Source organism: Harpegnathos saltator, unplaced genomic scaffold (genome assembly GCF_003227715.2).
Source record: "Harpegnathos saltator strain DR-91 unplaced genomic scaffold, Hsal_v8.6 scaffold7, whole genome shotgun sequence".
Classification (NCBI taxonomy): Eukaryota; Metazoa; Arthropoda; class Insecta; order Hymenoptera; family Formicidae; genus Harpegnathos; species Harpegnathos saltator.
In genome coordinates, this window is record NW_020230537.1 from 962,442 (window position 1) to 977,465 (window position 15,024).

Sequence of the window (15,024 nt, forward strand, 5' to 3'; positions counted from 1 at the left end):
GCTTCCACAAAGGAAATGGCCAGCTGTTAAATTGAAGTGACCGGCACGAATGGCATTGGCGTGTGGTAAAGGCTAACATCGAGGACACAGAAAGCGGACTTTAACCGTCTGCATCCGTACGTTTTGACGGAAATGTCACGAGATAATGATATTAAATGGGAAACATATTGTTGCAGTAACAACGGAACGCGGAGTTAACGGGATTATCGATTCTACTTCTGTGTAAATTCCTCTCGTGGCGATTATAATACGTAGATTTATTCTTTTCTTTAATTATATATATGTACACGTCAGATGAGTCTCACAGGAGTCAAACTAATCGACTTCACTTTTCATAAATTTCTCAATTTTAGCACCAAAGCACACGATTGGTGCTTATCTTTAAAATTAAAAAATTGGCAAAGAGTGAAGCGATCACAATTTGGCATCTGGGAGGCTCATACATATCGTACTACACGTTATAATTATGATACGTACGTTAAAGAAGAAAAGAAAAAGAAAAATGAAAAGAAGAAAAAAAAAGATCATTTTGTTTTTAAAGTATTACGTCGTTCAGAACCGTCGAGTACTCTCGATGGTGTAATGTAAAAGTATTAGCATAAAACGGCGAAGGCTACGAGGGGCTTCAGTTCTCTGTCTGCTGCGGCAGTTTAAAGGATTCCGCATTGGACCACGCATTGATCGGTTTTGTATAATCAAGGAACCACAGTGAGTTCGCTGTACGAAACATATGTAATACACACGTTAAATCGTTAATCGGGTTAAGTTCATTGTCGCAGTGTGTTTATTCGCGCAAAGGGAATGTAACGCGGTAGCAATTATCGCTCCGTGAATTGAACTTAACGATGTTGGAAAACGAGATGCTTTGTCAGGAAAGGCCGGGACTAGTTATAACCATGTTTCCGTTTTATAAAAACAAAGAGGTAGAGTAATGCTCTAAGATTCTAAAAACTCCCGTCTCGGATAAAAGTGTACATATAATGTTTACTTGTTGATTAAAGAAGAATTATAGTGTGCAGTCGTTTTTATAAATATGTAGCTGTTCATATGGGTCATATATAATTTTATATAATTTATATACATAATTATGTATACAAATTATATATATATATATAATCGTATAAAATCATATATAATTATATATAAAAATTACATGTAACTACCAGCAAATAGCAAACTGACGTCAAATAACATAATAATAATGATTTAATTACGAATGTAACGTCAATAAGACACATCAGGTTGCCATTTGAATACATGATTTTATATAATTATGTATGATTATTTTTGTGTTGATCATTTCTTGAAGCAAAAATACATAAATCGTCCAACTCTGACCCGAAGACAAAAAAGGTAATATATATGCTCGCTACACTCGTGATAGCCGTGTGAAGGATTTTATTACAGGCTTTTTCCATACGCTATTTAAATATTAAACGATATCTATGTATACGTGTGAATTACGCTGGACACGACATCGACACAGACTTAGTTGGAACATCGTACGTACGTTAGTGACAAAATACCGAGTAGCGTAAGTAGCGTGTGTAAAGGTAGTAATCGGTATACAATGACTAACTCTAAATTCTTCTTACGTAAGAAGTGCTAGAAACACATTTGGTCTAACGAAGGCTCCTGGACTCAGATCGTCGTCTTACATAGCTAACGCTACGTGCTTGCTTCTTTGCAAGATAGATAAATCTCGGTTTCTGCAGAACACAAAGGAGTCATTGCCCCTAAATACACGAGTACCGTCATAATGACGGAATTACCTCACCGTACCATCGTGAGATTTTTCTCTCTCTCTCTCTCTCTCTCATTCTCTTCCTCTCTTTTTCTTTCTCGCTCAGTAACTTATTTACAACTGTCGGGGGATGCTTTCGCGCATACACGTACACGTTGATTTAAGAATATTGCCATAAACATTTCACGTGCACGCGCTGTTCTAATGCAAGATGCAAACGGCCGAGCAGGTAGGCAGGCAACAATATTAAATCAACGCCGCGGTATGCGGAAGAGGATCTTTACACGACTTTCTTGTACGATGTTCTTGCATTCATTTCTCTTGCTCACAACGTGTACATAGCGATAATATAATTAGTCTCTCGTGTTACTGAAAAACTGATATATCTTTTGTGAAACTGAACAGTGCTAGATTTTATGAATCATGGACACATCGGCGATACATAAATTATTCAAATATACGAAACACACATATCATCTGCATACATATGCATACACAAACAGGTTCCGTTCGACGTAAAATAATTGAGTCATGTAATTTTTACGTTACCGGAGGTTGATACGGTCAGAAAAAAAAGAACGTACAGTGAAAAAGGAAGAAAATAACCGTCACCGTGTATACGAAAAAACGAAAAATTCGTGTATTCGCATATTTGTCAGCGATGGATATGCACGATCGAAATGTGAAATATCGTGCAAATACATTGTGCGTATAAATATTAACCTCTTGCCTCATCATTTAATTCCTTCTTTTCGTACAAGAATTACCGAGAAGAATGAATATGCGCCGAATACCAACGCAATATCTTTGAATAAGCCGAAGACACTTTGAACGTCAAAAAACAAAAACGATAAATGAGAATATGACGACAAAGAAAGCGAAACAAAGAAGACAAAGAAACATTTAATTCTTTTGATTATACGTTATGTATAAGTTGTAATTCGGGCCACGAGTCTAATTTTTCGTTAAATTTCGTTTTGTCATTTTGTGAGTCTAATCTGTTTATTTCTCAATTTTGCGACTCGTATTTGTCAAGATTGCACCGTAATCTGAACCCATGGATCCACTTTCTTAAGGCAAAGGGTTAATAACTCGAGCGATACGAGTATAATAGAGTATATAATAATGATTAGCATGGTTCGCATGAACATAAATAGACGAGTTTCCGTTCATCATTCTTATAAATGTTATGTATACGTATTGTGTATTTGTGTATTTTCTCCTACCATCCTCCTCCACGATCTCTCTCTCCCTCCCTCCCTCTCTCTCTCTCTCTCTCTCTCTCTCTCTCTCTCTCTCTCTATCTTTCTCTCTAGATAACGCGTTACAATAGACTGCCGAATTTTATTACAGCATGCCCAGTGTGGCCCCTCGCATAAGAGATATTTCTTTACTACCAATAATATTCTACATATGGTGTCACGTGCGATTAAATTTGATCCTACGGTCGTTTTTCTCATCTTCTATTTCTTTTGTTCTTTTCCGCCAAAGTGACTGATACATATAAAAAATATATCCAGCCACCTTCTATCCAGACAAATAACTACAAAATTACATCTCTCTTTCTCTCTCTCTTTCTCTCCTTTTTCCTCCCGCGCATAAACGTTCGATATCATCTAAGTCACATTTTTTCCCACGGTCTCGTAGACACTTTATCAATAAGTCTAATCGACCTTGTCGATTATACTGGTAATTTTCCTTTTTCATCGCTTTGACTACGATTTGACATTTGCAAGTCTATAGGTAACGCTGTCTCGCTGATCTCAAAGGACGAAATGGACGCTCTCTTCTCTTTTCACGGTTACTGTCGCATGCTTACAAAGTACAACGTGCGTAAACCGTTCTTCTCCCAACTGCTTTGCATTTCAATGAAAACGACAATATTCTTTCATATCGTAGGATGCCATAGATGCCGTGGGTTTATTTTACGTATCGCGTCTCCTTAATCTCATTTAAAGATGTAATATAAGACTGATACAACGTTGAAGTATGTTCAAGTGTCGCTCCATACTGAAACAACGATGAGAACTACAAGATTGGAGAGCACTAAATGAACGATTTGCGATTCTTGCACGCACAGATACGGCACTCGCGTACGTACTGTCGTCTTCGCAATATGTCGTGTGCAATGCTACGCGTTTCTTACTTTTTTTATTACAGTAAAATTCGTTGTACATCAGTTACTTGTTGAAGTCTAGCTTCTAGCTACGTATCATCAGGACATCCGTAAACTCCTACGATATCAAAGAGAGAAAGGTTACGATAAAATTATAATTATGTACAATTATATCATTAAATATCCATAATATAAATATATATGCCCTAGATACATACACACACACACATTCTCTCTCTCTCTCATCCTAAGATGAAGCAGAAAGCATACATATACGTGATATGATCTCGATAGTATAAGACACTTTCTGCTCATACTCAGACACAATTGTACATTCAATCATTGATTTAATTATTATATGCGATGTGTTACGTAGATATATTACGTAAATCACATGTGTATGTGTGTGTGTGTGTATGTTGTGTGAATGTTAGTAAATTGAGCACTAAAAGTATATATGTACATATATATTTCTATATGTATATATGCTTATGTATGTATGTCCCAAAGAGATATATTTATACACAAAGTCTCCGAACACATGACCTCAATTTTATTGAGATTCCCTGAGTAATTCAAAACTAATTTGTCCTCAGCGAAAACGTCGTGGCACCAATGATTTTCGAGATACAAGAGGTCGTAAAAACAAAGTAAACTTCAAATAATCAAATGAACAAAAAATTTTCATCGATCAATTTCAAGTGAACTTTGACAGAATTTTACTTTAGGGCTTAGTTTCTAAAAAAATATTATGCTGAAAATTCATCATAAACTATGCTAAATAAATAAACTATGCCTATCCTAAAATTTTCTCCAAGGAAAAATTACCTGCAAATTGCTCGGGAAACCTCTTGATAAAATTAAATATTGCAACTTTTAAGACGCTCTGTGTGTGTATATATATCAATTGAAATTATGACATGTATACGCTTTCTATTTACATCCGAATTTCTACAATTGCGCAATGCGATTATACACCTAATTATTTACTGAACTATGACACGTCCTAATTATGTAGGTATATTACGCAAATTACTTGCATAATATACGTGTATACGTGAACATTAATGAATTGAGCATTATAAATACATATGTACACATACATTTCTATGTGTATAAATTTACGTATATACATCAGCTTCGTATAAACATTGATTAAATAACGTAACGAAAAATTAGGTACGCTTGAAGCTTAATATAAACTCTAGAAGATATTCGTAAGATCATAATATATATAATTATTACTGTAAATATAGCGCAAAGTATATCTCTTCTTCAATAGTACATTCATAAAGCTTACAAAAATTGATTGCGCAAAATGTCAATGTAATGTATATAATTGTTAATAATATAGAAAATAGAGAACATAACAAAACTTGCTAAATACTGATTATTTTAATCAGGCAATGGAAGCACTTCCATCGGATCTCTTTATGTTAAATTAACTGTTCAAATCTTTTCATACTAATCCTTTGTCATGCCTTAGATACTTGGCTTTATAAATTAGGAAACAAGTGGCAAATTGATTTATAAAACGGTGTATACAATGTATATAATAGTGTACGTCAATATCGTGCTTATCAAGGCCATTTTCTATATCTTATCTAAAATAATTCTGTGTTCAAATTGTTCAATAAAGAACATCTTTTTTTAACAGCATAATAACGAATATCTTCATTAAAGGAAAAGACATCCTTTTAATTTCGATCAATAATTTTAGCACTCTTCCAGTCTTAAATAATGTTAATAATAAAATTATTTCTTTAAACTCGTACGAATACTTGCTCATGGGCTTCATGTATACTTTTTATAAAATATAAACGAATTGCATTAAACACGATATATAAAATATTAATGTTAAATAAAAAAGAAAATAGCAAAAAGTTCTTAATAAATTTATAATCATAATACATTAATAGTGTGCTTTGTTCTCAGTCAAATAATATTTTAACAATATTGATTAAACGTTCTCCAATATAAGTAGAGCGAGTCATTTCAATGAATAGCCAATCGCCTGCAATGGCGTAGATTAAAAAAGTGAAAATTTAAATAAAATAAATATCGATTGGAAGTAACATTGAATCTATAATCCTACTTATAGTTATACGTCATGAACGGCTTTACTTGTGTATGGTTGCTATGCACTTTGTTTTAAAATTTTGCATACTTTTTTTTCGATGCAATTTGAAACAATGGTCCAATGAGAACTTGGTTTTAATTTTTAGAAAATTTCTTATTAGACCAGTTACGTTTTAAATTATATTAAGAAAAGGTAAGATAGAAACTGCATTAAAACCAAGTATACATTTGTTTGCCTAACGGTTTGTACATGATACATCTCCCTGATGAAATTTCAAGGGCGCATCAAATAGTCTTAATTGCAAGTCCTTTGTTATTTACGAACTTGCACACGCGCACGATAATTAGTCACAGGAGCCAATGTGATAGTATAAGAGATATTCAACATCACAACTATAATAAAGGAGATTGAGGAGAAATATAATGTTTTTATTATCTTTTTATCTATCAGATAAAAGTATAGATAAAAAGAACCAATATTTACACCATATGCTGTTATTTGACTGTTTCTATTAGAACTATTTTTCATAAAACATTTTTTTATTACCTCTGTCATAATTATTTTATCAAGCTCGTGAGTAGTGGTCCCCAATCGTGACCATCTGATGCGCTATTAATTTGACAGAAAAAAAATATGTATACAAACCGTTTACAAACGGCTATACGAATCATACAATTCTTTCTCTTGTACGTTAATATTATGCGCTTCTGTAGAAGAAAGCATACAGATTTTCTTTAGAAACCAACAACTTGGACAAATCAGTATCCGTTCTGGTTTCCTTCATAAATGGCAGTAACGTGCTTGCATGAAAATATAATGAACTTACCCGCCACATTACAATTACATTCTCTCCCTATATTACCACAATGGCAGTATCAGTTTGGAGTAGTTTCAGATATCGCACGTAAAAGATATCACGTTCTTGTCTTATTTTCTCGTGTTATACTTGTTTTCACATCCTCATATACATATACACACACATATGTGGTGTAAAGATTACGTGTGTCTATATTCTATATACATGGAATAGAATTGTTTTGCGCATTAAAACTTCCTACTGCGTTCAGCATATGAAACATCCGTTCGTTAATTTAATTTACAACAGTCAATTAATTTACATATGCGACATATACTGATATATTTCATTAAAGTTTGCGGCGCGAACGGAGATGGTATTTTGTTTCTGATTTTTCGCTAACACAAACTAGGCTTGCCCCCCTCATCCTTCATACATTGTACATTTCGGAATAAACGGTACATTATACGTGTGCTATGATTTTAAAACCGACGTACATCCCCGTGTGAGAAAACCAACAATAAAACAAACACGAGCGAGCGCACGCACCCGCATACATGTACACAATAATGCCGACTTGAGAGCCTCGTCTATACTTAATATGTAATGTAGTACCTGTATGAAAAGAAAAGGGGCGCCAAGTTATATACACGTTTCTAACACTAAGCGACTTTGCGTCGGGTCTCAGAAAGCTTCCACGAAACTCGCCGGGAACAGTCCTGTACGGCCGGTGCGTTGCTGCGTGCCCTTATACCAGCCGTCATCACGTTTCTTGTGCACATATATTATGTCACCCACGCGAAGTTCCAACTCAAACTCGCTGTTAGGTGGATACGGCACGATACAACGAAATCTGTACACCCGATCGCTGCAATTGTTACAGAATAATGTGAAGTTATCTCGCAGGAATAATGCACAATGTATGCGATGTGAGCTTGCCATGTGATTATAGTAATTTTCAAACTGTAATTTTCAATAGTAATTTTCAAACTGAATATTGAAGGAAGGAAATTCGGAGGTCTCAGATAAACAGAATGATCCTTACCGGTCACGCGATGGTTGTTGCTTTGTCTGCTTTCCCATTCCAGCGTCTAAAGAATTGCTTTTGCGATGATGGTTTCCGACCGTTGGACACACCATAGCGCCGGATTCACCAGATCTATTCATCAATGACAAAATAAAAAATTGACGTAGAAAATTGTCACGCTACAGAATAACAGGAGCAGTTTTTCTTTTTTACGATGTGTATGCAAAATGCATACACATTAAACGGTTTAACACTGCACAGGCATAAATAACAAAATACATATAAGCTTTTCATATATGCAACATATTTACAAGAGATTATGTTTCTGAGAGAATGTTTCTTTAAATTTTACATTTTATCTGAACATATTTCACGAAGGATAAAATTTGCCTTGCCAATTTGCCAGTATCGTATTCGGTAGATAAGACAGAAAGTAATAATACGGTTTGGTATCTATGATAAATATAATTATATGCATATTATTAATTACACAGCAACATGAGGTAAATTATGCAAAAGTAATATATCTTAAGGTAAACTTACCTGGAAGTAAAATGCAATCTACTGTACATTCAATCACAAATGCTGATGTAAAACAGTAAATATGACAGAATTGCGTTATTCTCAAGTGCAAACATTGATTCACAAATCGAGCGTGTTCACGTTATGTGTTGTTGCAAAATTCAAGCATTGATTCATTCGAGATTGCGCGAAACAAGTCGAGTAAGACATAGACTTTGTACAGATTAACTGATATTAAAAATATTATCATCCTCTATATCAGAAGTATATAGAAATTTCCATTGCAAAATACTATAATATTATTTAAGCGAGTAATGCCACTTCTTTTATTTCGTCCTCTTTTTTTTTTCATTTTGCGGAAAAACATTCTGTACCTTATCTCACGAGTTCCGGTCGTCATACCTAAAATTACCTAAAACGACTAACCTCTGCACTACTGATAGTTGTAAGGAGGGTCTCTCCTTGCATTTCAGTCTCTGTGAGGATGTGGCGTGCCCCTGCACAGAGCCTGGACATAAGCGGTGTTGGCTGTTTGAAGCGTTTAATTCCTGCGTAGGTACCACCTGCAGCAATTGACTTGGGCAGGACCCCGATCTGCGATTGTCGATACCACCCACCCACCCACCCCGTCCCCGGTACGATATTAGAGACAACATTTCAAGGCGTGCGATTGGTGTCATGCTGCACAAAGCATGATTTATAAACGTTCGCTTTATGTGGGCCGCTATTATATATGCCTCTATTCTCACATGTACGTGTGTGCATGTGTAACTACGACGATGCTGGGCATGCAACGATTCCAACGACACAAAGGGAGCTGGTGCTTGTATGGTCGAGTAACGCTTGAGCGAACATTGAGCATTCGTACACGCGCACAAGTACATGACGGATAATAATGCACAACAACGATGCATACGCATGCGGCAATTAGCATGGGAGGGTACACATTGATTCGGACCAATTGTCGGGCCGTGCAAATTCAGCTCGGAATGAATTGAATGTTTTTCGACTACCGGATTATAATACAAACTGTATAAATAATACATACATGTATTAGTGTAAATTCACAATTACTGCGATCAGCGATACTCACCGGACGTGCATCGGATTGACGGAATTACCATCGTCGAATACGGGATTATCCATCGAATACGTAGCGGGTGGAGGTGACTTGGACTTCTTAATAATGGTCAGACGCCGCATCAAGGAGACGCACTTATCTTTCCTCTCTTTCGGCTGTAATTCACGAATACATATGTGTGAGAAGGCTGAGTGTTATATACATAGTTACAAAGTAATTAATATTAAAGACCATCAGTCATGTACGTATATGTTCGTAACGATAAAGGGATCTCGAGGGGCCCAGAAATCGTTGAAGAGGAATAAATAACATTACCAATCATTTTTTATCATTCGATATAAATATCTAGACTAAATATCTAGAATTTAGTGTATAGTAAAGTATTAATTTAACGACGAATTCACTTATTAAACAACGAAATTTTTGTAAAATCCAACGATCTCTAGTATTACCACATCGATGCACACAGCGAGACGCAAGTGCGTGCTCCGTGTAAATATTCATGTCACACGTTAATCTTCCAAATACCTTCTCTGCAGTTCTGCACACAGTCGCTGGAGTGTTAGACGGTGCGATGCCGCCTGCCACGCGCAAAGTGTTGTTCGGGCTCCTGTTCATGTCACTCGCGGAAGAAGAAGGAACGGAAATAGCGACACTGGCACAGCCGTTATTAGCACCATTAATACCCGCTGTCGGCTGCAGCGAAGACGGCATTGCAATTTGTTTACCGGGAGAAGCTGCGGGAAAGTTAATTATTTTTATGCAATAATCTCGTTCAAAATCGTTATCTTTTTGGGAAAAAAAAAAAAAAATGTATTCTTAAGGATACACATCTTATATACCTTCGATATAACTTCGAAAATAAAAATATTTTAATTAATCTGCATATATCATTTAATAAAGCTCTTTTGAAGGTCATCTGAGGAGGTCATGTATAACTTGATAAATTCGAAAGCAAAACAAGGTATTTAAATATACTTACGGATATTTGATGTCATAACCGCGCTGTGGCTGCGCCCAAGCGGGTTGGCGGCCGCATTCTGATCGTTGTGCCGGGGCGGACTGGTTTCCTGATTCGGTCCCTGTTCCTGTTGACCACCGCCGCCATGCCAAGATGACGACGACACGGTTGTTGACGGGCTGATAGCACGTGGAGGCAGTTCAGGCGGCGGTAAAGCACGAGGATTGTACGGTTGCGGGGCAGGACCCTTGCTCTTCGTGTACGTCATGGCCAAGCGCGATTCGGTATTGGATGCGTTCGATGAAAGTGGTGAGCCTTGGTGTTGACTCGGCGAGTTTGGAGAGCCGCGGCATATTCCACGTTGACATCTGCCCAAAGTCGGAGAACGTTAATAACATGTCAAAGCAATATAACTGTTACAGTGATCGATTTACATTAATGTTCAGAAATAAACAAGTATTTCGATATTAAAAAAAAAAATGACGGTTTTCAGATTTTCAGTTCAGCGAAATCTGAGGATTTTTTTTCTCTTCTTATTTTACTATGTTCAAGATAAAAGAAATCGATTGTTTAGAGCAAAGTGAATTTCCAAAACAGAGGTTTGTTTCTCCTGAAAGCTTTTGATTTTGCGTACATCGAGGCGTTATTTCCTTGCCCTTGCATCGAAATAGTAATAACTTGATTATACTGTCTGGTTAGGTTACTACGTTGTTCTAAGTACGTAGTCTTCGGCTTTATTGTCGGTAATTATCGACTCCGCAAATGGTGATTAATACGTACTTAGCGGGCGCAACGTAGTTTCCCGGAAAAACTCCGCACTTCTGCGTACGGTTGGATGTTCCTTTGAACCATCCGTCCTGACAACGTTCCGTCACCATATAAATACCGCCCTTACGCAGTTCGAGCTCGTCCGTTTTCTGAGGTTTGTACGGGTATAGCGCTATGTACGCTGCTGGTAGATGCGTCGTCGCTGTACCGGTGCCGGAAGTCTGATTAGCAGCAGGGACGCTTTGTGACGGCTGCGCGAGAACGAGATCACTGCTACCGCTTCGTCTGTGACGAAGGTTATGATCCGTGCAGCTGCTGCTGGTCTGGAATACAAAGGAATTTCCCTAAGTTCAAAGTGAATCTCACGGAGATACGTTAAAATGTTGGAATGCAGAAGCGACAGAAAAATTGTTTTTTAGACATATTCGATACGAGAGTTCATCTAAAGTTACACCTGCAGAGAAAAATTGTCACAGTATGTCAGCAGAAAATGTAATTTCCTTACTTGTAAGGGGGAAAACGATTCATTGCCTCCGCTATTATTGGCGTTATTAGGGGCACTGTCTACCGGAGGACTAAGTATTTCAGCGCTATGTCTATGATGGGGATGAGCATGATGACCTGTATTGACGGCAGTGAAACTATGACGCTTAACGTTATGGCGATTGCCGACCGCAGGCGGTGACGTTGCAGGGCTGCCTGGGCTGCTTGGAGCAGTGCTGGAACTGCTGGACGTGGTCGAACTGTTGGGTGTGTTTGGTGTGGTGGTCGTCGAACTACCGCCTGATGAGACGTTTGATACAGTATCGGACACCGGTAACGCGGTGGTCTGCAATACAATGTTAGAATGTATTAATACACTGCATACATCACTTGATATAGATCGAAGTAGACACAGAAAGATACATGACATTCAATCATGAATGTTACATGTTCCAAGTATTTTATAAGTTTATATATGCGCAAATCTATCATAAACATTGAATTTGTTCAAAATACATTTTGAATATTAGTAAATTCAGCACCTCTCAAACAGAATATTAAATTAAAACAATATTAAATTATAAAACGAAATTTCAGTTTGTTCCTTATATAGAGTATGAGTTCTATAACATTCTTAAAAAAAGAATTCTTTTGGATATTGATGAGATTTTTCCAAACATTTATGACAAGTACATTTTAGAATTAGTAAAAAAGAAAAAAGTAAACTGAATAGCCGCTTTTCTTAGCAGCAGAATGTTTTTTTGCTGTGCAGAGATAGATTTCTCTCTATTAAAAGATTGCATGAATGTTTGATTAAGTAGGATATCTAATTTACCTGTGCTAACTGCGGTCGCGGCTGGCTCGTCGTTTGCACATTACGTGAATGATCGGTTGGTATAAGTGGCGTGGTTCCTTCGTTCGTCGGTGTGGGTGGAGCTACTCTCGATGGTCCTGGCTGTACACTAAATAAGAACAATGCTCTCGATACATATGTATATATATCTTTGCAACTCAAAATATGACTACTGTATTAACCATTCTACTTACTTGGTGGAGAGTTTCATCAAGGCTCTAGCGACACTGTTCAGCTCCACAAAGGCCAATGGAAATATACCAATCCTGTCAAAAAGTTTACCCTCTGCCCAATTTTCATCTACTCTTCTGATAACACTGATAACTTCACCCTGAGAAGATATATTGATACATTTTGTGTCAAATTTATTTCTTACAATGAAAAGAGCTTAACTAAAGCATTTGGAAAAATACCTTATTAAAAGTTAGACACCCATCTTCATCATCATTAGTCATTCTAAAATCATACAGTGCCTTACATTGGGGTACATGTGGTGTCAGAGGTGTCATCACCTATAAATTCGAATAAGGCATCAAGTTTTGATCGTTTATAACATCTTACAATCGCATATAATTTCTTACAATTTTCATATTGTACCTGAACATAAGACAGAGGAAAGACACCATGGTTACTGCCACATTCTCCAAAATACCAATTGTTATCAATCTTCTTCCGCAGGATCACTATATCACCTTTTTTGAAACTTAAATCTCTGAAAGCACAAATGACAACACAATAAAGTGATAGGACATAGTAAATATACAAATATACATAATAGAAAGCCACATATGGACACGTACATGTATCCTGCAAATATTAACACACAAAACTTACCCTGGCACCTTGGAAACATAGTCATAGATCGCTCTGCCATACGCCTGATTGTGCAGATGTGCCTGCTTAGCAACCGCGTTAGAATGTCGTACTGGTTCGGAAGCAACGGCGACAGGTGCGAGATTGGTAGTGACTATAGGTGCTGGTGCAACCTGATGACCGCCGAACAACCTCTGCGGCGCGGCGGTGGCGGATCTCGACGAGGATAGGGACGACGACGATTTGACGCTTTTCGGTGCAGCATTGCGCATTCCTTCAAGGATACGCATCAACAGCACGTTCGGCGGCAGGTCGTCCACCTTGGCGTCAACTAACACCCGGCATTCCGGACAGCGTAGCTCGCGATGGGTGCTCACGATCTCCTCCAGACACTTCTTGCAGAACGTGTGTTGGCAAGGCAACACCTTGCTGGACGTGTCGAGTCGTTCGAGGCACACCGAACACTCCAACAAGTCGTTCAACATACATTCATCCATCCTGACCTGTCCCCGCGGTCGACACCGGAGAGCTGCACACGAAAAACACCACCCGTTCTTTCCTTTCCTCTCCTCGGTCGTCGTACCTATTCCGGATTCCTCGTCGACCCTGCGCTCGCATTCACGCTCGTTCTATCGAAACGTACTCCCTCCCCCATCTGTAACCCTCCCAACTGTCTCTCGCTCTCTCTTCTTTCGCCGCGCCTCGCTTCCGTCTTTCTCTTCCTCACTCTCTCGTCCGCTCGCTCCCTTTCCTCCTCCCAGTCGCTCATTCACTCACTCACCTACTTGGTCTCTCTCTCTCTCTCTCTCACTCTCTCTCTTTCTCTCTCTCTCCCTATCTCTCTCTCTCTCTCCCTATCTCTCTCTCTCTCTCTGTCTCGCAGACACGCGCGATTCGTCGTTGCACTCTCGTTCTCAAGAGAGACGGATGGCTTATCGGCCTGCAGTTCCGGTACCCGTGCGGTATCGTGAACGTAAGAGTTTCCTCCGCTTTTACCTTCCGCTCGTGCTTCCCCGACTCACTCTCTCTCTCTCTCTCTCTCTCTCTTTCTTTCTCTATCTTCCTTCCTCTCTCTCTTTCTCTCCCTTCGCCTCCCTGCCGTCTTTCGAATTCGATCGAGGGACGTGAGAAGCGGCCGAGTCTCTCGCAAAATATGTGCTCGTTTGATCTACGGTTTGATTGATATCTCGGTGGCATAGCCTCGCGCGCATCGTGCTACAGCATCGATCAATCGCGCGCGTCGATTCCGGCAACGGCGAACGCACGACGAGCCCATGCTTGTTGCCCGAGGAATTGTCGTCACCACTGATCGTGCCCCGGCTATTGACGATTCCGGAGAATAAATGTTGTGCCGCCGTCGTTGTCCTGCACCGCGATGTAATCCTCGATTCCGTCTGATGCAACACAAACGTTGTATCTGGCACTTTTAAAAATGTCACTCACGAGAACACACACGATGACTGATCGAACAAGCCGCGTGCGTCGATCAACTTGACAGCACTCGGTGCAGGTGCACGCACTACCACTCCGTGGGTTCGATGTATCGATGACAGCGGAACGCCGCGCTCTCTCGCGTTGACACGCGCGTTCGAGTAAACAGCGTTGTATGGGCAAGAGCACAGGCTTTTGCATAACACATAATACATAACACATAAGAGAATAAACCAATTAGTTTTCTTCATTTCCCTCCTCAGGACAGAAATGAAGAACTCTGATTGGTTGATTCTCTTATGCGTTGGCATTATGTGTTATGCAGAAGTCTGTGCTCTGGCCCTATCGC

The 15,024-nt window shown here is 38.7% G+C and overlaps 1 protein-coding gene across 2 annotated transcripts; it reads right to left on the minus strand.

The window, feature by feature from the left end:
• Window positions 1-6,027: 6,027 nt before the first annotated feature.
• Window positions 6,028-14,033, minus strand: POSH (SH3 domain containing ring finger posh). Of its 2 annotated transcripts, XM_011152003.3 has the most exons (13): window positions 13,266-14,033; window positions 13,029-13,143; window positions 12,845-12,943; window positions 12,626-12,762; window positions 12,414-12,540; window positions 11,601-11,924; window positions 11,108-11,418; window positions 10,349-10,695; window positions 9,895-10,103; window positions 9,379-9,521; window positions 8,712-8,879; window positions 7,782-7,895; window positions 6,028-7,604 (listed from the first exon to the last, which is right to left on the minus strand). In XM_011152003.3, exons 1-13 carry the CDS (start codon window positions 13,739-13,741, stop codon window positions 7,421-7,423), a joined length of 2,754 nt encoding a protein of 917 aa, XP_011150305.1. In that variant the 5' UTR covers window positions 13,742-14,033; the 3' UTR covers window positions 6,028-7,420. The 2 variants fall into 2 exon arrangements, with proteins under 2 accessions (XP_011150305.1, XP_011150306.1); XM_011152004.3 differs by lacking the exon at window positions 8,712-8,879 and having other exon boundaries at window positions 13,266-14,013.
• Between the last annotated feature and the right edge of the window lie 991 nt (window positions 14,034-15,024).